Source organism: Lupinus angustifolius, chromosome LG04 (assembly GCF_001865875.1).
Source record: "Lupinus angustifolius cultivar Tanjil chromosome LG04, LupAngTanjil_v1.0, whole genome shotgun sequence".
Classification (NCBI taxonomy): Eukaryota; Viridiplantae; Streptophyta; class Magnoliopsida; order Fabales; family Fabaceae; genus Lupinus; species Lupinus angustifolius.
In genome coordinates, this window is record NC_032012.1 from 21,630,052 (window position 1) to 21,656,256 (window position 26,205).

At 35.7% G+C, this 26,205-nt stretch overlaps 3 protein-coding genes across 3 annotated transcripts; 2 read left to right on the plus strand and 1 right to left on the minus strand.

Moving 5' to 3' along the window:
* LOC109344718 lies at nt 11,018-11,614 on the plus strand. The gene has a single exon (XM_019583470.1). It carries the CDS (start codon nt 11,018-11,020, stop codon nt 11,612-11,614), a length of 597 nt encoding a protein of 198 aa, XP_019439015.1.
* LOC109346203 (formin-like protein 11) lies at nt 16,772-21,475 on the plus strand. The gene is made up of 4 exons (XM_019585623.1): nt 16,772-18,484; nt 18,872-19,062; nt 19,641-19,876; nt 20,627-21,475. Exons 1-4 carry the CDS (start codon nt 17,073-17,075, stop codon nt 21,365-21,367), a joined length of 2,580 nt encoding a protein of 859 aa, XP_019441168.1. The 5' UTR covers nt 16,772-17,072; the 3' UTR covers nt 21,368-21,475.
* On the minus strand, nt 22,653-26,205 carry LOC109346204 (autophagy-related protein 18a-like). The gene is made up of 4 exons (XM_019585625.1): nt 25,293-26,205; nt 23,999-24,206; nt 23,667-23,793; nt 22,653-22,918 (listed from the first exon to the last, which is right to left on the minus strand). The coding sequence occupies exons 1-4, from the start codon at nt 26,043-26,045 to the stop codon at nt 22,828-22,830; spliced, it is 1,179 nt and encodes a 392-aa protein (XP_019441170.1). The 5' UTR covers nt 26,046-26,205; the 3' UTR covers nt 22,653-22,827.

Genomic DNA, 26,205 nt, shown 5'->3' on the forward strand with positions numbered 1-26,205 from the left:
TCCGTTAGTTTTCGATATTTCTAAAATCGTTACTAAAATACTTAAAATCATTTCTCTTTTTCCCCATCGTGATCCTACATCCTTTTCATCCATCCGGCCCAACATCGCATGTTCTTGACCATCCTTTTTCATCGAAAGTTCGTTCACGATTTAAGACATTCTTTGATAATCTTACCACTTTAAAGTAAGTTATTCAAAGTATCATTTAAGAGTTTTATGAGGCATCCATGTACTCATAAACCTTAACATCCTTTTTAGCTAAGATTTCTACTTTTCCAACTTGTTCCAAGCCATGGTTTTAAGGCTAACAACAAATAGAATACACATACATTCTCATTTTTTTCAAAACACTTCCTAAAGATTCCTTTGATTTTATCATCATCCCCTTTGGCTAAAACAACAAAATGTATGTAATACAACATTATAACAACTCCATGAACACAAGTTGTTCATGGTTTCAACAAAATATTTTCATAAGTTCAAGAACATCACCATTTTCGGTTTTGAGGAGAAAATGAGTTAGAAGGCGTTTTAGAAAATTTCCACGGTTGAAGATGGAAGAAACAATGAGAAACGAGAGAAAAATGAAGAGAGGGTTTTTACCTTCTTTTGAATTTTTTTGCAAATGAGAGAGTGTGAGAGTGAAGTGTGAAGTGTTTAATGAGAGAAGGAAATGAGATTCCCCCTAGGCAATGATGAAAAATCTCCTAGGGTGACTAATGATGATTTCATGAGATATGGGTGAAAGTGATGTGAGATTTGCTTTATGAAAGTCAAATTTCACATCCCAATGCAAAATGACCACTTCGCGGACACGAGCGTAAACATGCCCGATTATTATCGGCCAATACTCGATCGGGTATTATAAATCGCCCGATCCTAATATCCGATTAGAATTTCAGATTTCGGCATTCCGAGTGAAAAATATTTAGCAAATAGGTATGGACCAGCTCAGGGTCTATCTTGACTTGAAATGTGATTACGTAGCCAATGGCGCAATCGGAATTCGACTTCGAGTTACGAAACTCAAAAACCACTTTTTGAGCCGTACCGAGTGGATTTCGGCCCCAACAGTTGTTCAGAACCGACTGTCTCCGAAAATTATAAAAATTTACCACAAAATAGGAAATAAAATTACAAGACTAAAACTCAACTAGAGTTTTGTCTAATTCTTTACCGAAAATTCCCAGAAATTCATTTTCGAATATATAATTAATAAAATCTTATAATTCAAAATCGTAAAATTCGCGGTGTTACATGAATTATAATGAGGGGAAAATGCTTCTATTTATAGCCTGAGGCCTCCGATGGCTCCCCATGTGACGATGCAAAAAATGAAACGGCTACATGATCTAACGGTGCAAAATTTTACCACCCAATGACTCTATCATAATGGTCGAGATATCCTCATCCAACGACTCTTTCACCACCCAACTATGTTACATGCATGTGTTGACTTGGTCAACACACAATCCAAGGCCAAATAACCCAAATTAAAATAAAATAAATAAATGTTCATTTAAAAAGAATGTTGGGTCCAAGCTCAAGCCTGACCCAAACACGAATCGAGCTGGCCGGACGGTGGCGGAGGAGGAGGATGTAGTCGTGCGCGCATATGTGTGTGGATGAGTTTTGTTTGTGTGAGTCCTCATCCACCCACAAAACCTATTGTACCTTTTGGGACACACCTCAATGTTACAACTTAAGGCTTATAAAGTCTTTCAACTTCCCTCCTCCAAGCAATGTAGGACTAATGGGTTTTTTCATTTCATAAACCTAAAAGTCGCCATAAATGACCATATTAATGTGCATTAAAAACCAGTTTAAAATATCATTCTTTCAACAAATTCCAACGATCCCCCACTTGAAATTAAAAAACGATTTCCGGGAATTTCCATGGTCTCAATAAGATTGTGCATAAACAAATGTGTCATGCTACTTAAACCTTTGCATAGTGAATAAGATCCAAATTTCACTAGAGTGACTTGTCTTCTTGAACTCTTCTCCGACATCAAACCACACACAACATTTTCAAAAGTGTACTCTATAAAGCTCGTGCGTTAAAGGTCATGCACCTCTATCCCAATATAGTGAACGCTCTAAAAATTTATGCCCAAAATTTCATAGGAAGCAGCCCCCACTTCCACATTCGCATAGGTGAGTCTATCAAAAGTACTACTGTAGCCTAGGTACTCCACTCCAATTGGAGTATAAATCTCATTAAGAGTTTAACTCATCATTACATATGTTGTAGGAATCATGTTTCTCAAAATTTTATAGCACGTTCATTCTTATATCACTTCACAACTTGTTATTACCTATTTAACTTATTTCTTGGTATCTCTAGTCAGTTAGGTCGGGTTACCATCATGAGTGATCCTCGTTCTAAAAGAAATAGTCCCACACTCTTAAAAGTATTATGGACTTTCTCTCTAGCTAGTCCTTTCATCAAAGGATCTACTAAGTTATTCTCAGTGTGTACATGATTCACTCTAACAACTCTTGTAGAGAGTAAATCTCTAATAGTGTTGTGCTTATGACGAGTTTGTCATTTCTTACCGTTATAAAAGCGATTCTCAATTTTCGCAATAGCTGCGATAGTATCATAATAGATCAACACACCTGGAATCAATTTTTCCCATATGGGAATCTCTGCAAGCAAGCTTCTCAGCCAACTTGCTTCTTCACTAGTTATTGCTAGTGCTATCATCTCAGCTTCCATAGTGGATTGAGCCAAAATAGTCTGTTTCTTTGACTTCCAAGAAACAGTCCCATTAGCTATGCTAAATATATAACCACTGGTTGTTTTGGTATCATTTAAAGGAGTGTTCCAATCAACATCGATGAATCCTTCTAGGACAGTTGGAAACCTTCGGTAATGTAATCTAAGGTCCCATTAGCTATGCTTAAGACTATACAACGACTTATCTAACTTACAAGCCTTATCTTCTTATCCATGTATTACAAAACCTTCAGGTTGTTCCATATAGATTTCTCCTTCCTAATAACCATTTAAAAAGCAGTCTTAAAATCCATTTGATGTACTAATAAATCATGTATCTCAACGATCGATATTAGTACTCTAATAGATGTTATTCTAGTAATAGGTGAAAATGTGTCAAAGAAATCTACAATTTCTCTTTGCCTGAAACCCTTAGCTACAAGGCGAACCTTGTATTTATCCATTGTGCCATCAAGTTTCAGTTTCTTTTTCAATACCCACTTAAAACCAATAGTTTGCAACTATGAGACAAGTCAACTAAATGTCAGGTCTTGTTAGACTCTAGAGAATCTATCTCATCATTTATGGCATTTTGCCACAAATCAGCATCCAAAGAAGTCAAAGCTTCTTGGATGGTTGATGGATCATCTTCCAATGTATAGACCATATAATCAGGTCCATATTCTCTAGCATACATTGCTCTCTTACTCCTTCTAGATTCTATTTCTAACCCATCGTTATTATCATTATTGTTAATCACATGTATGTGACTAGTTGTTGTGTCTCCACTATTCCTCAATTTAAAAGGGAATTTCATTTCATTGAAGTCTGCATCGTTAGACTCAATGATCACTTTTGCGTTAAGGTCATAAAACATGTACATCTTCTTGTTTATAACATACCCAATGAATACACATTCATAGGCTGTACTTGTGAGTTTAACTCTCTTGGGGTCTGGTATCCGGACATAGGCCAAACAACCCAAGTTCTCAAATAAGATTGGTTGTCTATTCTTAATAATTTTGTATGGGGAAATTTTGCTTTTAGCCTTGGGGAGTCTATTTAGCACATAACATACAGTTAATAAAATTTCACGCCACCAAAAGGGTGTTGCACCAGAACTTAACATAATAGTTACAACTAATTCAGTTAAAGTTCTATTCTTTCTTTCAGTTTTATCATTCATTTCAGGTGAATAAGGTGCAGTTGTTTCATAAATAATGTCATTTAATTTATAAAAATCATTAAACATGTTAGAGACATACTCAGTCCCTCTATCGCTTCTGAGTTTCTTTATTTTCTTGTTAGTTAATTTTCAATTTCAGTTGCATATAACTTAAACATGTCAAGTGATTCACTTTTATTTTTCATAAGATATACATAAGTAAAACATAGCAATCATCAATAAAAGTGATAAAATAACATTTATCATTTCTAGCTAATGTTCCATCTAATTCACATATAAATGAGTGTATTAAATCTAAAGGCTCAGACTCTCGTATTACTGATTTATGAGGTTTCATTTTGAAATTTTCGTTGGACTGCATAATTCACAAATTTCAAAATTTATTTTTAGATAACTTTGGATTTAAACCTAAGCTACTCAATTTTGAAATTACACATTTATTAATATGTCAGTCTAGAATGCCAAATATTAAAATTACACAACATGTAAACAAAATGAGAAATTTTATTAATAGAAACATCAACATTTAATTCAAAACACGCCATCAGTGGCGTACCATTTCTGAACAAATACCTCATTCATAGTAAGAGTATACAAGTCTGCTCCTACGGTCTAGGTAAACTTAGCCTTATTAAGAAGAAAACCAGAAACTATATTCTTCCTCATCTCTAGAGTATGCATCACATATTTGAGAATCAGAGTCTTCCCATGTGTAAATTTCAGCTCCACATCACCAGTTCCAGTAACAATAGTGGTATGGGAGTCACCCAACAACACCTTCTTGTCATCAACATTCGTGTATGTTTTGAACATATCACGGTCATAGAGGACATGAAGGGATGCGCTAGTATCTACCCACCATCCATCAGTAACTCCAACCATAGTGATCTCAAATAACACAACCACAAATGACTCATAAACCATGTTGGCTTGTGGATGAAGATCCATTGGTTTATTTTGGCACTTGGGCGCCATATGACTTGATTTCCCACACTTGAAGTAGATGAGCAGGTTCCTATAGTAATTCTTAGTAGATGACTTAGCTTAATGAACATTTTGAGGGTTCCAATTCTTGTTGCAACTCGTCTACTTAGCCTTATTCTCATTGCAGTTCTGATTCTTGAAGTTAGTGTCAAAAGACTTCAAAACTACACCTGAGAATTTCTTCTTAGTGCTATTGTCAGAAACAATCAACACATCTTCTCTCTGATCTTGCTTACGAGCCTCTTTCTTTGGTCTTATGCCTCTGAAGGTTTTTGAAGTCCTTCCAGCTATGAGGCAGTTTGTCAATTATGACAACCACTTGAAATTGTTCATCAAGGGACGCACCCTCAGAAATGATCTCATGAGCAATTTCTTGTATCTCGTGGGACTGAGACTCTACTGATTTATCATCAATCATTTGATACTTAAGGTAGCGACTATCATATTTTTTTCAATTACATACCAAATTAGTTTGGTAAACTTATATGAGCTATAGTAATCATAGAAATCATCAGACAAACTATTCAGAATGAATTTCTTACATAAGTAATCACTTTCACTCCATAGATTTATTTCAATAGCTAGTTTATCCCTTTCATCTTATTCAGCCCCATTCGACACCATTGAGATGTTGGTTTTCAGAACATGGGCAACCTTTCTCAAAGTGAGGAAAAATTCCATCTTATGTTGTCAAAGATTGAAATTTGTCCCGTCAAACCGAAATGGTTTGTTCAAGTCATAGTTGTTCGGTGCAGTAATATTATCTACGAATGTCATTGCAATAGAAACGTCTTAAAATTGTTGTTATTGTAGCTCCTAACAATTATGAATGACACAAAATAATCCTTACTGGATGAGTCACGACCAGGTCGCTTTCTTTGAGACGTTTCGTGGTATTGCTAAAATTGTGCAAGCAGACTATCAATCACGCCATCCATAGGATAAAACAGTTCATTTCTCTATTATATGATGTCTTACTATACTGTAAGAAGTGCTCCCGAATACACCCATAATATCGCTACCAGTGCTAATTCTCGAATTCCCACAGTATGGCTACCCGTGCAAATTCTTTTCTCACAATACTTACTACCATTGTCAGTCTTGAAATCCCCAATTTGGTTGTCTGTGCCAATTCTCAAGTGTTACGGAAAGAAAGAGGGGGAGGTTGCTGGAAGTGCGTCAGAGAAATTTGGGGGGAGAAAGAGAAGTTCAGAGGTAAACGTCTTCAACTTGGTGCAAATTATAATGAGGGGAAAAGACCTCTATTTATAGTATGAGGCCTCCAATGGCTCCCTCACCGGACGGTGCAAAAAATCAAACGGCTATATGATCCGACGGTGCAAAATTTTACCACCCAACGACTCTATCATAATGACTAAGATCTCCTCCTACAACGGCTCTATCACCACCCAACCGTATTACATGCGTGTGTTGACTTGGTCATGACACGATACAAGCCCAAATAGCCCAAAATAAAATAAATAAATGTTTATTTAAAAAAGAATGTTGAGCCCAAGCCCGACCTGAACAAGAATCGAGCCGATGGAACAACGACAGAGGAGTAGGTGATGGTTGTGGTGCGCAAGCGTGCGTGTGTGTGGAGGGGTTTTGGATGTGTGAGTCCTCACCCACCCACAAAACTCATTGTACCCCTTGGGACACACCCCGATGTTACAAGTTAAGGCTTATAAAGCCTTTCAACTTCTCTCCTCCAAGCAATGTGTGAGTAGTGATTTTTTTCATTTCACAATCTCAAAAGTCACCATAAATGGCCATATTAATGTGCATTAAAACCACTTCAAAATATCATTTTTTTTTTAAAAATTACAACACTAATTCATGGTGATCCAACATAAGATACCATTTGAATCAGAGACTATTCCTACACATGTCCAATTCGGGTAACATGTGTCTAAATATATTCAAGACTAGAATTAAGGATAATAACTATAAGACAGAAAGCATAAGATTCTTGTTGATGCTTGTGTGCCCACGACTTGATGATTTGATTAGCATAGGATCCTTTGTCTTATTGATGCCAAAGTTGAGCCTTAGGTAGCATAAGATTGCCTTCTTCCTTAAGTGCACAACTCCAATTTAAGTCACATGGTGAATGAGACTTAATGCCTTCATAATACTCCACAACAAGACTTGATGAGCTTCATAGGATTCTTACACTCTTTGAAGATTCGGCTCATAATTTAGCACATGGTGGAATGTTGGAGTTATTGACTCTATAATGGCCCTCAGATGCACTTTATCTTGGCATATGATCATCTTTGTCCAAGGAGAGAAGTCCTCGGCTGCATGATTAATATTGGTGAGTTAAATGGCCTAGGATGTCGTTGGTGTGAGTTTTTCCATCAAGCTAGGCTCCCAACGGCTAGAATGTGGCCATAAAACACCATTAATGCACCATTAACGCCTTCAATGTGCACTTGGTATTTCCCCTCGAGCAACATTGCTCCAATAGCTCTGAAGATGACTTATGTTGTTGTTTGATGACATGTGCTCAGGTGGAATATGTCACAACGGTCCAGACAATGTGTTAAGGCATCATTAATGAATTAAGCTATCCTCGGTCAACTCCTTTATTTCCACGAGCATTTCCCTTCAAACGACCATAATAGTCCTTATTTACCGTCCAAATGACATTACACAAAGTTAGAATATCGTTAGTTCATGAAAACTAAAAGATGGTGTTAAGTGCCATGTTGTGAAGGAATTTCATATAATTTTGGGCACTTATTGTGTAGTTATGATAAAAATTACGCACAACTCTAAAGAATCTAGTGTAAGAAGTCTTGATTAAGAAGCTTACATGTTTTATGTCAATTGCAGGAGAATGAGGATTAGAAAAGATGGAAATTGAAGGAGTTTGTGTAAAAAAAGCTCTAGATCCCTCGCCCAAGCCACAGGCTTGCCCAAGCATCAATTTGACCTCTCGCCTCAGCGAGAGATTATCACTCAAGCGACAATTCCCATTTTTGGATGTCAAAATTTTTGTATGTCTCTTGCCCGAGCGAGAAATACATGTTGAAAACTCTGAATTTCTCGCCCAAGCCATAGCTGTCGCTCAAGCTAGAAGAGTTTCTTAATGCTGAAATTTACTCTCTCGTTCGAGCGAGAATCTCTAGCTTGAGCGAGAGGCAAAGTTATAAATTAGATATAGGCGGTTACACGAATGTGAGTGAGGTTCTAATCAGTTTCAAAGAACTTTCTTCATACTTTCTAGAGAGAAAACACGGGAGAGAAGGAGAGAAGTTGTGGGAACAACTTTAGATCTGGATTTCCTTGTGTTTTACACCATTCTAGTATTGTAATGCATAGGATGAGTGGCTAATTCTCTTCGTGTTGGGATTGAAATGTATTCTTCTAACTCTTGTATTCTTGGGTTCAATTCAAAAATATATTTTGTTCTTTGATTTTAGAAAGTTTATTTTGTGCTTAATGTTTGATTCTTCTTAATTTCTAGTTTCTTGATATTGGATCTAAGTTTAACTAAGAAGTTAAACCTAGAATCAAATCTGGATAATCTTTATTGATTCATCATTGATCTAGGAATGAATAATAATGTATGAATTGCTTTTACATTGGGTTTAATGCTACATAATTGATTAAATATGTAAGGAATTGTTATTTGATGAATTATCTAAGGATTTTGCAATCAATGAATTGATACAGATGATTCGAAGAAAATGTTGCAACAAGATCAATAACTTCGCAAGTTTTATAGAATTGAATTTAAAGATTACAAAGATGAGGAATGATGAAAGTCAATACCAACCATTTTTATTTTGTTTTAGAAAACCATTTTAAATTAATAGTTTTTGATAACCTAAACCAATGAACAATATTATTCCTCAACTTTGTATTATTTACTCAATTTACTATTGTAGAAAATAGTATAGATCTGAATTGCTCTCTAAGGACGATATCTCGATATTTACCGGTTTTGTTACTTGAATGATACGATTCACTTGCCGTACCGATAAAACCAACAGATGGTCTAAGCATTAAAGTGTCGGTTACACTTTTAGGCTTGGTTTAAGTCCGACGAGCCATTTTTCAACCTATGCATTATTTATGAGCATATTTATTAAACAAACATTATAATTAATTAAATTAATTGTTGGTCAAAACTTGACCCACACAATTATTATTAAAATAAAAATGATTCATGGCAAACATTTTGGCTAGGCTTGACTCCGCCAGGCTACACCTAGCGCCTGATGCGGTAAGCTAGGCGAATGACCTCGGTCAGATTTCCTGACTAGGTCAAATTGGCCCAACACCTGGGTCAACATTAGGTGCGCCATGATGTTTGTCTCGATCAGACATGCATCAGTCAGGCTTGATGCACCTAGCCCTGTGCCACTGTCAGAATTGTCTAGGCCAGGCTTGGTGCTTGATGCACCTTGTCCCGTGCCAGTGTTAGATTTAGTGCCTTGATCAGGCCCATAGCCTAGTCCATCCTTGGCTCGGTCAAAACTATGGACCAAGATGCTATTAGCATCTTTGCACCCCCTTGAGCTAACTTTGGCTCACTATCATGGATCAATCCTATGAGTTGTCCAAGGGCATTTTAAGCCCTTTTTGCATGTGCCATAGTCTAGGGCTACTTATGCCTTCAAGACCATCATAATCAAGGTTGGACTCTTTGGATATTGCATCAGAACAAAACACCGATTGAGACTTGTGAAGGTTGATAGGGAATAATGAAGCTATGGTGAAGAGTGAAGAGTGTGATGGCTGGTGAGAGATATGTTGCTATGTATTATTTTCACAAATTTTAAATCGAGTTGAAGAATGTTAACGTTACTCTCTAGGCCCATTTATAACCATTAAGTATAATGAAAACAACTTGGTCCAACCCATTATATATGGATCATCAAACAGCAAACATTAAGTTTTTATTCAACTTTCAATTAATTTGTAGGTGTACCCAAAAACTTTTAAAATTGTCCCTAAAAAAACATCCAAAATTGTGATACCAAATGTTCGTGGGTGTTTACAGCATAATACTATAATCGAGGAAATACGGGATTTTCTTTTCGTGGATGATATTATAAGAGCTGTATTAATGAGTTTCACAAGATTACTAATACAAAAGGACAAAAATAATGTTGGAAAGTTATGTCCTAAACAATATCCTAAGGACACTTCTTAGTGTTCTTGTGTTATAATCAACTAGAGAAAAATCTAATAAGAAGACGATGAAGCATAAAAAGCAGTGTTTATGGACACAAGGATTATAAAACATAGTGCGTATTAAAGCATAAATAGTTTAATATACCCCCCTGTGTGTATATATATTTCTGACAAATTTTTGCATTGGATTCCATTTTCTCATTTGCTTCGTCTCATTGTTTCTTGTCCTAGACACCCTATCTATACGTATAAGATATTCTTTATTGTGGCCTTCAATTATATATCATTTGAACCTTCACCACATTATGGTCGAAGGTGATTTGTTTGGTAAAATTAAGTAATAAGCTAGCTAATGTATGTAAACTGATATAAGTCTCTAACTTACAAGTAATAAACTATGTCAAGTACCTTATTAAATACGTGTCATGCGTGAATTTGTTGAAGTTTTATATTGGTTAAGAGAATAATGTATCTCCTTACTCCATTATATAATTTATCTCCTTAAATCGACAATGTTAGAGAAATATCTTATTTTTTTTATTTATTATATTTTAAAATGAAAACTTTTACAGAGAAGAAAAATAAAACATATGTCAAACACTGACTGAATTTAAGGAGACAATTTATCTTCTGGTACAATGACATATTTTATTAAGGAGACAATTGGATAATCATAATTGTTAGAAAAACTAGTAATTCAAAAGTTAGTTGAAACTTACTGTAATTAGAAGGTTGTTAAAGTTAGTTAGTCTATAAATAATAAGGTGTATAAATAACCCTTTGGGTTGTTTAATCAATGCAAGTTGCTCACACAAAGTTACACTACCTTTCTTGTTAATCTTTCTCAACTTCTTCTCTTAATCATCTTCATTCTTCTTCCATTTTCTTGCTATATTTCTTTCTCTGCTTCAACATTTGGTATCAAGAGCTTTGGTTTGGAGGACAAATCATCATTCTATTTTTTCGCTGCAAACATGGCACAATCAATTGCTAATTTCTCAACAAACTTGCCCGTGCTTGATGGATCGAATTGGTCAAGATGGTGTATCCAGATGAAAGCCATCTTTGGCTACCAAGATGTAGCTGAGATAGTTGAAGATGGCCTCCCAATTCTGGAGGAAGGAGCCACTGAAATTCAGAAGAGTGAGTACAAGCAAAGCAAGAGGAAAGATTGTAAGGCATTATGCATTATTCACCAAGCAGTAGATAATGCACACTTTGAGAAGATTGCAGGTTCTGCAACTTCTAAAGAAGCCTGGGAAACTCTTGAGAAGCACTATGCAGGTGCTGCTCAATTAAAGAAGATAAGATTACAGACAATGAGGAGAAGGTATGAGCTTATGCAAATGGAGGAAAGTGAGAAAATCTCTGAATTTTTCACAAGAGTAATTACTCACACTAATAGCATGAAATCGTGTGGAGAAAGGATGGATGATGCCACAATAGTGGAGAAGATTCTTAGAACAGTGACACCAAGGTTTGATCATGTTGTGGTGGCCATTGAGGAGTCAGGGAAGGTTGAAAGAATGAAGGTTGAGGAGCTTCAAGGGTCACTTGAGGCTCATGAATAGAGGATGAATGAAAGAGGAGCAGATAGATCTCCTCACCAAGCCTTGCAGGCTCACACATTAAAGAAGGGATCTCAGTTTGCAAAGACTTTTAACAAGAATCGAGGGAAAAGCTTTGAACAGAGAAATGGCCCAAGAAAATTCTCACAAGCTAGCAATGACCTCAATACTGATCCTGGAGAGACATTCAATAAGAGAGATGGAGGAAAACAGGTCAAGACTTGGAAGAAAAGGATAGACAGAAAGAGAATTAGGTGTTTTAACTGTGACAAAATTGGACACTTCTCATCTGAGTGTCAAGCACCTAACAAGAATCATCACTATGGAAGGCAAGAATCAGAAGCAAACCTTGTCAAGGAAGATGATGAAGACTCGGGTGAAATTGTTGTTCAACTAATGATGACAACAAGCAATTTAAATGCAGGCAGTGATACTTGGTACTTGGATTCTGGATGCTCCAACCATATGACTAGAAATAGAGAATGGTTAGTAAACTTTGATGTAGCAAGAAAGAGTAAGGTCAAATTTGCTGATCACAGAATCATCACTGCTGAAGGAACAGGTGATGTCCCTCTTATCATGGCTAATGGCAGGAAAGCATACATCAGTGATGTGCTATATGTACCTAATATGAAGACCAACCTGATAAGTATTGGTCAATTGCATGAAAAGGGCCTCACAATGCAACTCTTGAATGGTTTCATGACAATCTATGATAACCATAAGAGGCAAATCCTGAATGCTCCATTATCTAACAATAGAACATTTCAGGTCAAGCTAGGAGCAAGGAACACTCAATGCCTAAATGCAACAACCAAGGATGATGAAACTTGGTTGTGGCATCTGAGATATGGTCACCTCAACTTCAGAGATCTTGGATTACTAAGGTCAAGGGATATGGTAAGTGGTTTGCTAGAAATCAAGGCTAAGCAACCTGCTTGTGAAAGTTGCATCACAGGTAAATTGACTAGGACCTCGTTCAGCAATTACTCACAAGCAAGAGCCTCAGATATACTACATGTAGTGTACTCAGATGTGTGTGGAGCTATGGAAGTACCTACCTTGGGAGGAAACAAGTACTTTCTCTCCTTCATAGATGAATTCAGTAGGAAGATGTGGATCTATCTGCTTAAGGCAAAGAGTGAGGTGTTCCATCACATGATCAAATACAAAGCCATGGTAGAAAGACAGTCTGGCAAACAAATCAAGATCCTCAGGACAGATGGAGGTGGTGAATTCACTTCAAGAGAGGTTGAAAAAATCTGTGAAGACAGTGGCATAATTCATGAAGTAACCTCTCCATACACTCCACAACACAATGGCTTAGCTGAAAGAAGAAACAGAACTGTGATGAATATGGTAAGGTGCATGCTCAAGTGTAAAGGACTTCCTCACAACCTATGGGGTGAAGCAGTAACAACAGCAACATATGTCCTCAACAGATGTCCTACACAAAGGCTCAACAACATGGTTCCTGAGGAGGTATGGACAGGGAAGAAACCTTCAGTGAAACACTTCAAAGTGTTTGGTTCTATGTGCTATAGACACATTCCAGATCAGATCAGAAGGAAACTAGATGATAAAGGTGAATTGATGATTTTTGTTGGCTACAACTCAATTGGATCCTACAAACTACTCAATCCTGTGACAAAGCAAATAGCTTTCAGCAGGGATGTCAAGTTTGATGAGATGAGCACTTGGAATGACATTCTTAAGAAGATTGAACATAAAGAAGCAGTGATCACAGTGCCCATAGAAGAAGAGCATGAGAGCATACAGGCAACAAATACAATCTCAGGTTCAGAAAGTGGTGAATCTAGACCTACAAGAACAAGAAGCAGACCAGCAAGACTCAGTGAATTTGAGATGCTTGCAGATGATGCAGTTACAGAAGAAGGTGACTTAATCCACTTTGCACTCATGGCTGAAGCTGAACCAATCACCTTCAATCAAGCAATCAAAGAAAGTGTCTGGATCAGTGCAATGGAGGAGGAGATCAAGTCCATTGAGAAGAATGAAACATGAGAATTAGGTGACCTGCCATCAGATAAGACACCAATTGCAGTGAGGTGGGTGTACAAGGTCAAGTATAGGCCTGATGGAAGCATATCCAAACATAAAGCCAGATTAGTGGAAAAAGGGTATATGCAAAGAAAGGGTTAGGATTACTCAGAGGTGTTTGCCCCTGTAGCCAGATTTGAAACTGTGAGATTAATTGTTGCCTTAGCTAGCAAGAACAATTGGAAGTTATGGCAACTTGATGTTAAGAGTGCCTTCCTAAATGGACCCTTAGAAGAAGTAGTTTACATTACCCAACCTCCTGGATTTGAGATATAAGGAAGTGAAGACAAAGTACTAAGGCTGAGAAGAGCTTTGTATGGGTTGAAACAGGCACCAAGAGCCTGGAATAAAAGGATTGATTCATTCCTAGTATCAATTGGTTTCATCAAGTGCACTGTTGAACATGGAGTCTATATAAATGTGACTACCACAAATGCAGTAATTTTGCTCTGCCTTTATGTAGATGACTTGGTCATAACAGGGAGTTGTGAGAATGAAATTCTCAAACTAAAAGGCAAACTTAAATCTGAATTCGACATGACAGATTTGGGTGAATTAGCATACTTTCTGGGCATTGAATTTATCAAGACAGATAAAGGAATCATTATGCATCAAAGAAGATACATCACAGAAGTTCTAGAGAGGTTCAAAATGCAAAATTTTAATCCAGTAATGACTCCAGTTGAAGGAACCACTGCATCAGATCACTCACACACCAAGCAACCAGTTGATGCAACAATTTTCAGACAAATGGTAGGATGCCTCAGGTTTGTGTGTCATAGCAGGCCTGATATAGCATATGGTGCAGGAGTTATAAGCAGAAACATGGCCAATCCAAATCAAACACACATGACAACAGCTAAGAGAGTCATGAGGTATCTGAAAGGGACACTCCAATATGGTATTCTGTTTCCCAATGAGGGGGAAAGTAAGCTTCAACTGGTTGGTTTTTCAGATTCTGATTGGTGTGGAGACAAAGAAGATAGGAGGATCACTTCAGGGTACACATTCTTTGTTCATAGTGCTCCAATCTCATGGAGTTCCAAGAAGCAAGAAGTGGTAGCACTATCAACATGCGAAGCTGAATACATTGCAGCTTGCAATGCTACCTGTCAAGGTCTATGGCTAACATCACTAATGACAGAGTTGAAGTGTGGTGAAGACCTGAAGATTGAACTAAGAGTAGACAACAAGTCTGCTATAAACATAGCAAAAAATCCAGTTAGCCACGGAAGGAGCAAGCACATTGAGACGAAATTCCACTTCTTAAGGGATCAAGTTAGCAAGAAGAAGGTTGAGCTAATTCATTGTAAAACAGAATTGCAAATTGCAGATGCTATGACAAAACCACTAAAGGGAGAAAGGTTTGAAATGATAAGGTCAATGTTAGGTGTGGTGAAAGTTTGAAGCATTGTGACTTAAGGAAGGATGCAATTTTTCGTGAATCTCACTGTTGTATCTTTGAATCAACTTGCTGTTTGTTTTTGAATGTTTTGAATTAAGGAAGGATGTTAGAAAAACTAGTAATTCAAAAGTTAGTTGAAACTTACTGTAATTAGAAGGTTGTTAAAGTTAGTTAGTCTATAAATAATAAGGTGTATAAATAACCCTTTGGGTTGTTTAATCAATGCAAGTTGCTCACACAAAGTTACACTACCTTTCTTGTTAATCTTTCTCAACTTCTTCTCTTAATCATCTTCATTCTTCTTCCATTTTCTTGCTATATTTCTTTCTCTGCTTCAACAATAATAATTTAAGAGAGTTGTAAATAAGTGTAATAGTAGACATAATATCTTATGTTTTTGGGTTAAGATGTGATGTTAGTCTTATACTCAAATTCTTATTTGTTATTTGACTCATTATTTATAAGTCTCCTAATTTTGGATTCTTATTATCGACAAATGATATTAGAAGAGATGGTTTCAAGTTTCAACTATGCCGATTATTATGTGATAATTCTTAGTTGACATAGTGTCTAAGCGATTATTCCGATGGAGATAATTTATAATGACAATACAAGTTTAGAGACAATCAAATATGAATTTATTGAAGTCCCACATTAGTTAACTATGAGTAATTTAAAGGCTTTATAAGCGGGTGAAACCAAAAACCTAAAGCGTCAATATTTTGGATTAAGATAATGTGTCAAGTCTGCTCAATTACTAAAGAGGATTGAACAACCCTTCCAACCAAATCGTGGATACCATATCTTGTGTACCAGAAAAGTGTAACAGAGACACACTTATTAGAACCATAATAATCAATACAAATATCTAGCAAGAAGACTAAGTTGTCTTTCTAGTTTCTACCCTCTCATTATTCAACATCTTGCTTTTAGCCTTACTTGCATGTCTTCACGTGTGATGCTACAAGTTCAAAAGTTTAAGCTTGTTTAATTAGGTGAATCTATGAGTTGTTATATATATATATGGTGTAATAAATCAATCTTACATAAGTTTTAAATTTCATTACACAACATAAACTCAGATTATTACATTCATTTATTTAAAATAAGCATGAAAAAATTCTCTAAGATGGGGTCCATTAGTCTCCCCACCTTACTCATCTCTCTTTATTTTTTTTACTACTAAAAGTATCTTCTTATGTATGGGTAAAAAATTAATTCTTTTTAGATATGTGATTATTATCCCAACAAATATATGTTGTAGGAACTAAATCATTAATATTTTGATCTTTTTTATGAGAATATAATGAGACATCATACTATTATCCTAACACCTTCTTAGTCTCTTTCGTCTTTATTAATATAACGAGGTTGGAGAAATCTTAGAAAATCATTCCTGTAGAGTTAGGCAAGACCCCCCAACAAAACAGGACCCCACTATCTACTTTTTTACATTGTTTTGATTAGATGGCTTTTAACTAGTAAAAAGTTTTATTCAACTTTTAAGCTCATGACTCAATTTCTGGACACTGACCTTATGAATCCTGAACTTAACATTAAAAATGAGGGTATGTTAGTTTTGATAACCAAGGGCGGGAGAATAAATAAATAACCCACTAACATTACATTTCTGACAAAACAGGTTAAAAGTGTACAAGACAAAAGAATCAAGTCAATGTAGTAGAAGGGAAAGATTTCCCAAAACAGTGTTATGATTAACAGTGTTATGTTGTAAGGTAAGAATTGATTATATAAAGAGTGTATGCACAGGGAAGTAAAGAAGGGTCAATATAGCTACAACTGCCAAGTTCAGGGGTTCCTTGGAGTGGCATTAAAGACACTATTCTACATCTTCCTCACACATTACCAACACCATTTAAGGATGTTTTTATTTCATTGAAAAATAGAACAAAAGGAAAAAAGAGGCTTTTATATGATGAAAGTTGCATTGATGTTTTGAATGCCTTACTTTTAGTTGGGAGAGTGAGGAAAAAAATGGGTTGTGGTTGTAAGGTTCTTTCCATGATCTTCATCATCATGACCCTTTTGATGCTCCTATCATTGCAAAGAATCCACATTTTAAATGTGGATCATGATATGTTTATGGAGATGGAGGTTAAGAATGAGGAAGGAAATGAAAACCAAGTTAAGAAAATTTTAGGACTTGATGAGAATGAAGTGAAAGAAGCATTTATAGTGGAAAAGTTTAGAGCTTTGCTTGGTCTTAAGAGTTTTCACATTGATTCTTCTCAGTTTCTATCACCTTCTCCATCACCTAACATTGAACCTGAGGCTCCAGCTCCAGCACCTTCTCCACTAGCACCACATTTCCACACTCATTCCTATCATCATCCAAGAAATCACTCTCATTGGAATCCACCACTTTACAACAAAACTAATGAAGATAGAGGCAAAGCTAAGAGAGTGCTAGTAGCTACCGTTGTATCTGTGGGAATTGCTACATTAGTTTGTGTTTGTGGATTAATCTTAGTCTGCAGGAACTTCAGAAATAACAGAAAGAAGCCCAAAAGGACAATGCCACTGTGTAGTAGCAAGAACAAAGGAACTGGATCAAGCAAGGTGAGTTTAAACTCTGGGGGGTTAGATCTGTTTTATCTTAATGTTTTAGGTGATGATATAGAACAACAAGGTTGTACCTTAAAAAGAACTTGTGAGAGTAACATAGAATGTTATGATAATGTTAGTAGTTCTTCCACTAAGGAAATTCTACCTGTCCATGAAGATAAGGAAGAAGAAGAATCAGTGAAAAATGAATATGAATCTGATGGTAATGATAAAACTATCCCTGAAGAAGAAGAATGTCATTCATCATCAGGTGATGAAAGTTTTCATTCCTTTGTTGATTCACAATCAAATTTAAGGCTTTCTAATGCTTCAGCTAGTGACACATTATCTATGTCCCCTCAAAATTCAAGTTCATTATTACCAACCCATTTTCCTACTTCTCCTCAATGCACATTTTCAAAGACACAATCTCCCAAAACTTTCATGCCCCCTCCACCAACACCAACACCTCCACCTCTTCAAATGCCACTTTTCAAATTGCATTCTTTGACAACTCATAATAATTTATCATCTTCAAGAAACTCAGATACTTTCTCAGCATGCAATCCAAGTCCAGAAAAAGAGTTGCTTTCTTCATCTCAACTTAACTCAACAAAATCCCCTTCCACCATTCCACCATCACCATGCCCTCCTCCTTTTCTTAAAGGCAACAATAACAATAGCAAAACAACACCTCCTCCACCATCTCAACTACCTCATTTTAAACCACTTGTTAAAGATGCAGTGCCACTACCAAAACTCAAAGCACTTCATTGGGACAAAGTAAGAGCTGCACCAAATGGGACAATGGTATGGGACAAGCTACGATCAAGCTCATTTGAGTAAGTTCAACCAAGGTTTTAAATTGCACTTCTGACACTGTGACACATTATATTTAGAAGGAATGATTACTAAAAAAAATTGAAGTCCATTACTTTTTTTAAATATTTATTATTATTAGTACAAGAATTTGTTGTCTTTAAGTTTATCTCGAACCAATCAAAATAAAACAAAAATAGAAAAAAATAATCAAATATTTCATTTTTAACTGATATGATATTTTGCTTGGTTCAGGACGTATTTGAGAACAAATCATTATCCTTATTATTGATATTTTTGCTTCATTATTATTAGACATATTACACCAAATCTTTTAGAACTTTCATGATAACAATATTTTACTACCTCTCTTTTTAATCCATTTTAAGTGCATAATGAATTATGATCAGGTTGGATGAGGAAATGATGGAGTCACTTTTTGGCTACAACATACAAAATTCAATGAATAATGATGAAACAAAGAGCAAAAGCACATTTCCTAGCAAGCATGTACTTGAGCCAAAACGTTTGCAGAACATTACAATACTCTCAAAAGCACTCAATGCGACATCTGAGCAAATATGCCAAGCCTTAATACAAGGTAACAAAAACCTGAATTATAAATATTAATTATTGTTACATTTGTCAGAAATGTATAAAACAATATGATAATAAATCAATCATACTTGTCCCATAGTCTTAGATAAAGTATATCAAATAATAATACTAAATTATGTTATGACTGCTAAGTAAAATCGCGCAACGGCTTTGATTAATAGCATCACGGGATGCATATGCATGTGCATTTATACCATAAGTTAAAGAATTTATCAAAATTAATGTATGAATTTCTTTTGGTACTATCCTCACATTTTGGTTAATGAACTAATCTCTTTCGAGTGCATGAATGTCCCTCATAGGAATCGAACTCTTAACCTTTCGATTATCCTAGGATCTAGTAAGGTCTTATATCACTAGACCAACATCTTGTTGATAAATTAATATATGAATTTGATATATTATCGTTACATCATCTCATTCATGTTTTATCGTCATTGACTCTTCTTTAAAAATGTAATACAAATAAATGATGGATGATCATATATAATTTTTTACACTGATACTACACATAAAGATTAGATTCATTAAATAATTGAAATTAGTTTGTCTTTAAAATAGGGAAGGGCTTGTCTTTGCAACAACTAGAGGCACTAGTGAAAATGGTACCCACCAAGGAAGAAGAGGGAAAACTGTTCAACTATAAAGGTGACATAAATGAATTGGGTTCCACTGAAAAGTTTGTGAGGGCAATGCTTAGTGTGCCATTTGCATTTCAAAGAGTAGAAGGCATGCTTTACAAAGAGACTTTTGAAGATGAAGTTGTTCACCTCAAGAACTCTTTTTCAATGCTAGAGGTAGGTGTGACAATCAAAACTTCAATTAAAGCCATTTATGACTTTGTCTTATTGCAAGAAAAAATTCCTACATTGTCTGTCACATATTCATATCATCTATTGGGTAGGTTGTTGTCGTCTATTATTTTAATTAAAAGGATATAAAGAGCATCTAAAAATTTATAGAAAATATCTCACTTTTTTTAATGAATATTTTCTATTTTTGGAAAGAAAATCCAAACTGTTCTTAAAGACACATTTGGTTCAAATTAAAAGTCTCCATTTGGTAAAAGAATATTTTAGGAGTGAACAAGTACTTTGGTATTAAAAATGCTGTGTACAATTCGGTCCTGAAAAATTTAATTGTAAGTTAAATTATTTCTTTTTGAAATATATTTTTATGATATTGTAGTTCTGTCAAAGATTCTTTTAATTTACATTTAAAAAATTTGAGAACCAATTTTATTTTTTTGGGACTAAATTAATACACTTGAAAATTTTCAATAAAGCTGTTCACTCTAATCTTGAATATTAGTGAACTTGCTCTAAAGTTAGTCTTTATCATGGATCTATTGGACCAAAGTTTTGAAATTTTTTAAGTTCAATTTTGAAATTTATTCTTAATTCTTAATGGATGTCTAACAAAAACCTTACATTATATTATATTTTTGTACATGCATGTCACCCTTGATCCATGCACATAAAAAATTTCTCCAAAATATTAACAATTATGTTTTTGAAGTTCTCACATTAACATTCATATTCCTCTAGGAAGCATGCAAGGAACTAAGATCAAGCAGATTATTCTTAAAACTACTAGAAGCAGTTCTGAAAACAGGAAATCGTATGAATGTTGGTACAATAAGAGGAGGTGCTAGAGCATTTAAACTAGATGCTCTTCTCAAACTATCAGATATAAAAGGAACTGATGGAAGAACAACTTTACTTCATTTTGTTGTTCAAGAAATTGTTCGTGCTGAAGGAATAAGAGTCTCAGATAGCATCATGGGTAAAATCTGTCAGAAAAGTAGTAAAGATAATATAACAGAAGAAGAGAAAGAAGAAGGTTATAGAAGAATGGGACTAGAATTAGTTTCTGGTCTCAGCATTGAGTTATATAATGTGAAGAAAACAGCTACTATTGACTTGGATGTTCTTGCTAGCTCAGTGTCAAATTTAAGAGATGGAATGGTTAAGTTGCAATGTCTTGTGGAGAAGGATTTGAGTAATGGTGAAGAGAGTGAGAACTTTGTTAACTCAATTAAGTGTTTTCTAAGTTATGCAGATAGAAAGTTGAGGGAGTTGCAAGGAGATGAAGATAGAGTGATAGTAAGAGTGAAAGAGATTACTGAATATTTTCATGGGGATGTGAGTAAAGAAGATAATCCACTAAGGATCTTTGTGATAGTTAGAGATTTTTTGGGTATGTTAGATAATGTTTGTAAAGAGCTTAGAAGGTCTAAAGCTCCACATACCCCAAACCCTCTTGCTCCATCAGAGACTAGAGTTTAGAGAATGCTTGTCTAGGGTGTTCATAGTCATTCATAATTTTAAACAATCAGACTACCAGAGTGTAGCTTTATTTTGATACGTATGGACTTTTAGAAATCTCTACTCATAGCCGAGTAATATTAAGACTTGATTATTATTGTATTTTGTAAGATTAAGACTTGATTATTATTGTATTTTTGGAATATCTGGACTTTTCTATTCTCTAAATTTACTAACCAGATTCACATTACTCCTGTTATGAAGGAATGATTATAGTGAATTACTCTTATGTTTTTTTACATAACATTGGTATTGGTCTAGTAAAATTCTCTGTAGGCTCTCTTTATTAATCTAGTACATAATTTTGGCATGAGATTTATATAAAAAACCATGGTGGGGCTTTTCTGTTGACCCCGAATGGTATGAAACTTAAAATTTCAACCCTAAAATTTATTAGTCCAAGCTATATATTTAAAGTAAAATTATATCTTTGATGGTTGTTTACATATTACTCTCTCTTCAGTTTCAGACAAAATTTTCTGCTTTTAGGTTTGCAATAGAAGAGGAACCATACTGCTAATGCTATTTTACTTTGATTTTTCTCATTCTCAAAAGGGGATCTTTCTCATCTCCAAATTAATTTTTTAGCACGTTTCCACTTTCATGTACTTTCAATATTCTAATATTTTGGTCTTTTTGACAATTTTTGGGTTTTTGTTCACAAGTTTTTCTAATTTTTAAAAAGTAGAAGGAATGCTATGGATGACAACAATGTATTCTCATACCAAGTCATTGCAAAAATGCTTGAAATGGGTTTTGAGTATTCCCACATTGTTGAAGCCATAAAAATTGTGGATCATATATTGAATCGTGCTAGTGATAGAAGTAGAACTAACTGAAGCATCATCATCATCATCATCCACTAGTACTATACACAAAAAGTCAAATTTCATGCAAATGATGGAAAAGACCTTTGCAGTCATCCAGTCAAGTTCCACAGTCATGCATCAATGAACACACAAGGAAAATGTTTTTGACTTTGCCAACATAAATGGAACACACATCAACACAATATGTATTCATTAGCATAACAAAGCATAACAATCTCAACATAATTAAATAAATTCCTCTAAATAAATGTATGTAGAGTGAAAAGCTAAAATGCATTTAATTAGTTATAATCAGATCACATTTCATCAAATTAAACATAAATATACCCTTTTTTCCTTATAGAAAATAGCATTGCCTTAATCAACTTGATTACCATTTCAAGTGTGTAAAAGGATCTGGTATGAAAATTGAACGCTACACAAAATTCATTTTAATATATACACGCCAAAAGAGTGGATTGGATAACATTGGTGGCTTTCCCTTTACTTGTATTTACAAGTTATAAGTTATAAATTAGGGTAGTAAACAGAAAATTAAAATGACTATTCACAGCAAGGGCCAGCAAAAGCTTTATACAAGATTATTCCATACTAGAATGTCTCCTCTGGCTTCAGGAAGTTGTAATATTCAAGTTGCGTCATCTCTCCGCCCATGGCAGAATCAAACTGGCACCTATAGAAGCTGCATTCACAATTCAACAAACAATGCATCAATTTTATTTCACAATTCAACAAACAATGCATTAAATTTAATTTACATGAACAGAATGCAAGCCATAGACAGAACCAGTAATCATTCTATCTTATGAGATAAATTCATTTCATAAAAAAATAATTATTTGAGAATTTGAAAAGACCCTCATTCTATGTGATTGTTTTAAGATATAATAATGTTTCAAACCTGGTATCATTTAATAGATACATCATAAATATAGCTTATAAAAAAATATTAACATATATAATCATGCAGCCAGTTGTTTGGTGCCAATAGAGGCAGCAGTTGAAACCTCAACCTAACAAATCAACCTGATTTTTCTGTTGATAGGATAATCTTGGCAGAAAAGCTGTATGAATTCATCAGCCTTGGTTAATTTTAGGAAGCAATGGACATGTATAGAAGTAAAAATTTCAAAATTAGTACTGATTTACGGAAAACGAGGTAAGCTTCAGAAGTTTAATTCCCAAATCATATTTCAACCATACTAGCCCTACTTGCATGCTTCTAATATCTCAAAGCAAAATCACCATGTTCATTAGGCCTGTCTCGTGGGGCTTGGGAAGGATAAATGTATCCAACCTTACTTGTGCAAGCATAAAGTCTATTTCAAGATTTGAACTCATGACTTCAGGTCGCAAGGCAAACCAACAAAAACCTTATCATGAAAATGGAGCAATGACAAAATAAATATTAAAATTGACTACTGAAATACCTGCCATCCAAGCCAAGTATTACAATTGTATTCTTTTGATGGCCAAAGGCAACAGCATGTTGCAAGCCTTCAGGCAAGCGAAATTGAGCCACAGACCACTCTGAGCTAAAGTACTTTGGTAACACACCTGTAAAACAGACAGAATTAACATGAGCACGAGTAACAACATGAAATTACTCCATTTCTTAATCCAGACTAAATGAGACTTCGCAATGTTGCAGGCTTATAGCAATGAATGGTATTCTGGTTTATTTTGTAGTTAGTGAACAAGGCTCCTAATTTCCGTACATATTTTATGAACTCACAGTAGGCAATTGCACAAAGCGACGAACCTTTAAAAATCGAAAGAGATGAAAGTGCTTTTGGGCTAGCAGGATTAGACTCAGATGTGCTATGTAATCTGTCATGCCCCAATAGTCCTGAATCAACCTTTAAATTGAAGACATGAACGGTTCCCTTGTCACTCGAGACAGCTAGCCACTGTGCAGTATGAGAGAAAGCAAGGCTGTATATTTCTGCTCGGTCAGCACCTCTGCGCACCTGAAATCATATCAGCCCACTAATTTACATTCCAACTTCCAAAAGAGTCCAACTCAGCAGAAGCCTCTTTAAATTACAACCCTTCACTAACATTTCAAAGCCCAAACAACAAACAATTAGCAGCAAATACATGTCGGTAGATTAACAAACCAACTCTAATTTTCTGTCAATATTTCACAATCCTAGCAATGAAATGGACCAAACCAATGCTTACAAACATTTAATATAACAAAAGAAGCAATCACATTGCACAGCAGCAACAGCAAAACCAACAACTAAGCCTTTCCGAATAGGTGAGGTTGACTACATAAATCAAATAAAATCATATTATTCTATCATAAATCAAGTCTACTCACAATCCCTTTACGTCTAACTTCTTCCAAATGGTTTCAGATGCAGTATTCTTGGTCTCCCTCAATCTCTTGCAACTGGGCTACTCACCATTGATCAGTTCTACTCACTGGGTCTTCTACACATGTACTTCAACCCCGTTTTGCAGTGGGTGTCATCCCAACTTTCCATGTAATACATTCATTCCTAATCATATCTTGTCTATTGTATATCCACTCATCCAACATAACACTCCCATTTCCTCTACATTACACAACAAGAATGTGACTAAAAAATACTTCCAAAACGAGGAGAGATACAATAAAAAAAGAAATAACCAACAAATTCAGGCAGCTAAACATCAACATATTTTTTTGTTTTGACTTGGCTTATTTATACTCCCAAAAGAGCTTAAAATCAAAATCTTCACAGAGAAATTTTGAAATAAAATAAAAAACTACCATTGTTGCTTTAGGCTTAAGAAAAGTGATTCCACAGAAGTGATTTTTTTGATAAACTTAAGAAATTATAGCTTCTCAACAAAGCTGAATTTCAGCTTATTTGTGAAACTATTACTTTCGGTAAAAGCCTGAAGCCCCCAACCAAACAAAAGTTTTAGTGTCAGAAATAATTTGTCAACAAAATAATCCTTCTTTCTTGAGAAAAAAATCTTAAAAAAGAAACAGGCCCTTAATCTAATCCAAACATATGTCAATTAGTATAACAATTATATATGAAGAAAGTCAAAGGCACCACCTCTTGTAACAATGAACCATCCAAAGTATTAAAAACCCTAACAAGGGTCCCTTTGCTGCTCGCCGTAGCAAGCAACCGCCCATCCTGTGTGAGCGCCAAGCAAGCAATTCTCGAATCATGCGCCATTATGAACTTAGTCCTCTTCAAAGCGTAATGCTCCACCCTTACCTGACCCTTCTGCAACCCAGGGCACGCCAACACCATCGTCCCCGAATGCGAAACCTCGCAAATCCCCTTAGGGTTAGGGATCGTCTCAATTTGATGCAAAACCTTAAGATCAACGAAATTGTACACGAAAATTCTGTGCCCTAGAACCACCACGATCTGGTCCCTCCGGAGGCGAACACCTTTCACCTCCGATCGGAATGAGAGCTCGCCAATGCACCGCGACTGGTGATCGTCCCAAATCATGACCTTATTGATCGGATGCAGCGGGTCAGGACCGCCGCCGACGAAGGCGAGGATGTTGCACCGGAAGAGCATGCTGACAAGGCCGATTCCGCCGCAGGGACCGAAGTCGCGGCGGAAAATCTCGCGGAAGGGGTCGCAGTTGAAGATGTGGAAGCCGCGGTCTGTACATGCAGCGAAGCAGCCGGAGTCCTGGTTGAAGGAGACGTGGAAGAGGGTAGGGATTCGGGTCGGGTCGGAATTAGAAACCAGGTTCGGGGAAATTGGTGGTTGGATTTGGAGCGTTACGTTGGATTCCGGGGAATCGAGTGAGGTTAGGGTTTGCGGGGTTTGAGAGTGAGACATTTGTACGGAATGGAATTAGGGTGGAAAAGGTGAGAATTGGAGGAATTTGAAGGGAAAAGAGGCAAAGGTGTATTTTGAAGAAAGAAACATGAAATTAGTTGATTAACAACTAGTTCAGTTGACTGATTCCTTGTTAACTATATTTTTTGTTTTGTTTGGT

Coding starts and splice junctions, on each gene's coding strand:
- LOC109344718 (XM_019583470.1), top strand. CDS start 11,018: ATGGCACAATCAATTGCTAATTTCTCAACAAACTTGCCCGTGCTTGAT.
- LOC109346203 (XM_019585623.1), top strand. CDS start 17,073: ATGGGTTGTGGTTGTAAGGTTCTTTCCATGATCTTCATCATCATGACC. Junction 18,485..18,871: donor CTACGATCAAGCTCATTTGA/GTAAGTTCAACC, acceptor AATTATGATCAG/GTTGGATGAGGAAATGATGG. Junction 19,063..19,640: donor ATGCCAAGCCTTAATACAAG/GTAACAAAAACC, acceptor TCTTTAAAATAG/GGAAGGGCTTGTCTTTGCAA.
- LOC109346204 (XM_019585625.1), bottom strand. CDS start 26,045: ATGTCTCACTCTCAAACCCCGCAAACCCTAACCTCACTCGATTCCCCG. Junction 24,207..25,292: donor ATGGTTCATTGTTACAAGAG/GTGGTGCCTTTG, acceptor ATATGATTTCAG/GTGCGCAGAGGTGCTGACCG. Junction 22,919..23,666: donor ATACTTGGCTTGGATGGCAG/GTATTTCAGTAG, acceptor TTGTGAATGCAG/CTTCTATAGGTGCCAGTTTG.